This window comes from Hibiscus syriacus, unplaced genomic scaffold (genome assembly GCF_006381635.1).
Source record: "Hibiscus syriacus cultivar Baekdansim isolate YM2019G1 unplaced genomic scaffold, ASM638163v2 tig00006666_pilon, whole genome shotgun sequence".
NCBI classification, from domain to species: Eukaryota; Viridiplantae; Streptophyta; class Magnoliopsida; order Malvales; family Malvaceae; genus Hibiscus; species Hibiscus syriacus.
In genome coordinates, this window is record NW_024062106.1 from 271,445 (window position 1) to 273,694 (window position 2,250).

General features: G+C 35.4%; 1 protein-coding gene across 1 annotated transcript; it reads left to right on the forward strand.

The window, feature by feature from the left end:
* The first annotated feature begins 478 nt into the window (after positions 1 to 478).
* Positions 479 to 1,953, forward strand: LOC120200939 (serine/threonine-protein kinase OXI1-like). Its single transcript, XM_039201652.1, has 2 exons — positions 479 to 990; positions 1,068 to 1,953. The coding sequence occupies exons 1-2, from the start codon at positions 572 to 574 to the stop codon at positions 1,951 to 1,953; spliced, it is 1,305 nt and encodes a 434-aa protein (XP_039057583.1). The 5' UTR covers positions 479 to 571.
* The last annotated feature ends 297 nt before the right edge of the window (positions 1,954 to 2,250 follow it).

The window sequence follows — 2,250 nt, forward strand, 5'->3', positions numbered from 1 at the left end:
ATCTTTTAGAGTAAATTATGTGTTTAATATATAAATTATAATTTTTAGTCTCTTTTAGTATCTAAGAATTTAATGTTTTTAAAATTATATATAATATTTAGTTTTTATTGTATTTTAGTACACATCCGTTAAAAACTTAATTTATCAGTTTTGATTTGTTTTAATACCTAAACATTTAATTTTTTTTAAAAATAATGTTAAATTTTTTAACAAAATACTAAAATAAAACATCAAATATTATTTTTTTTAAAATAAAAATTTAAATACTAAAACATGCTAAAAATATTACGATGTTTTAAATCACTGTAAATATTATCTAATAATTTTTTACAAAACACCGAGTCACGTATAATCCGCCGAAATTGCTCACGTGGCCAAATCCGGTCTCGCATAAACGCACCCCTTTGAATCTTGAAAACGTCCTCAACAAGAAATTTTATTTAATCGAAAAAAAAAATAAACTGAAACTATTCTTCACTTATAAATCGTAGCCACCAAGCAACGTCCCCAAAACACCAGGAAACAAACAATAAAAACCAACCGGTTTGCCAGTCATCGGTCAGCCTCAGCCATGATCGACGATAAAAAACAACTCGATCGATCCGCACAGCATTCGATCACGACCTTTGATTTAGATAGCTTGGAAATCGTCACGGCTCTCGGACGAGGAGCCAAAGGACTGGTGTTTCTAGCCAGAGATAACGTGAATGATGAGATTTTTGCTTTAAAAGTGATATCGAAAGATTCGATCGAGAAGATGAATGCTAAAGCAGTGAATAATAGTAATAGGAACGAAGGGAACGAGTATAGAAGAGTTAGTTTTGAACAGGAAGTATTGGGGATTGTTGATCACCAGCTTTTACCACGGTTGCGAGGAGTTTTGGCTACCGACAAAGTCATCGGTTACGCCATTGATTATTGTCCCGGCGGTGATCTTCATTCTTTGAGGAAGAAACAGACCGAGAATATGTTCTCCGACGATTTGATAAGGTGAATAAAATTTACTGCTAACACTATATTTTCAGTCTATTTATTTGTTTGAAATTTAATATGAATTTTTCTTTTAGATTTTATGCAGCGGAATTGGTACTGGCTTTGGAGTATCTTCATAATTTAGGCATTGTTTATCGAGATCTGAAGCCTGAAAATATTATGATTCAAGAAAATGGACATATCATGCTTGTAGATTTCGATCTTTCCACGAAACTTTCTCCAAAATCACCAGACAAATCAATGTCTTTCAAATCAGTCCATCAAAGTCCGACTGACTCGGTCAAGAAAAACCGGTTATTTCCGTTTGTTAGGTGGTGTAACTCGGGAATATCTCCTGAAGACGCGGATTCTCAAGCAAGCTTCAAACCGGATTGTACAGAGTTAGACTCGGCAGAGAAATCAAACTCATTCGTCGGAACAGAGGAGTATGTGGCGCCAGAAATCGTATCAGGTAAAGGTCACGATTTTGCCGTTGATTGGTGGTCACTAGGGATCGTCCTCCACGAAATGCTGTACGGAACGACGCCGTTTAAGGGATCGAACGAGAAGGAAACGTTTCACCAAATTTTAACGAAACCGCCGGAACTCGTCGGCGAACGGACGTCATTGAGGTACTTAATAAGAAAATTATTAGAGAAAGATCCAAAGCAAAGGATCACGGTGGAAGGAATCAAGGAGCACGATTATTTTAAGGGAATCGATTGGGATCTGATCCTGCGAATCCAACGGCCACCATACATTCCCGCACATTCAGTGGAGGAAATCACAGTGGCGGTCAAGGATGGAATAAAAGGACTCGATGTCGAGTTGTTCGTTCAAGAGTTATTCGCAAACGGCGATGACGGTGACGGCGGTGAGAAGAACAATAAAAGTAAACACGGTGAGAACGATCCAGGGGATTTAAACAAAAATAAATGCAAATTCCATCGTCCCGAACATAATCAATTCTCTGTTTTCTAACTTCTCTTACAACAGTAATCATTACTTTTTTGTTTCTTTTAATTAAAATATAGATTACTAAGAAATATCATTCGAATTATATATACATACATATTTTCGTATATTCTGTTTGTGTAACGTCATTACTAAAGTCACGTTAATGGTTTACTCTGTTCGTATGACGTAATTGCTGATGTCACGTTAAAAATCGTATTTTATTTTATTTTCAAAATAAAATAAAATTAAATTATACCGGAGGGGATTTTTTCTAAAATATTGAAAAAAGTTGTGAATCACACGTTACAGTATTTTCGCGCC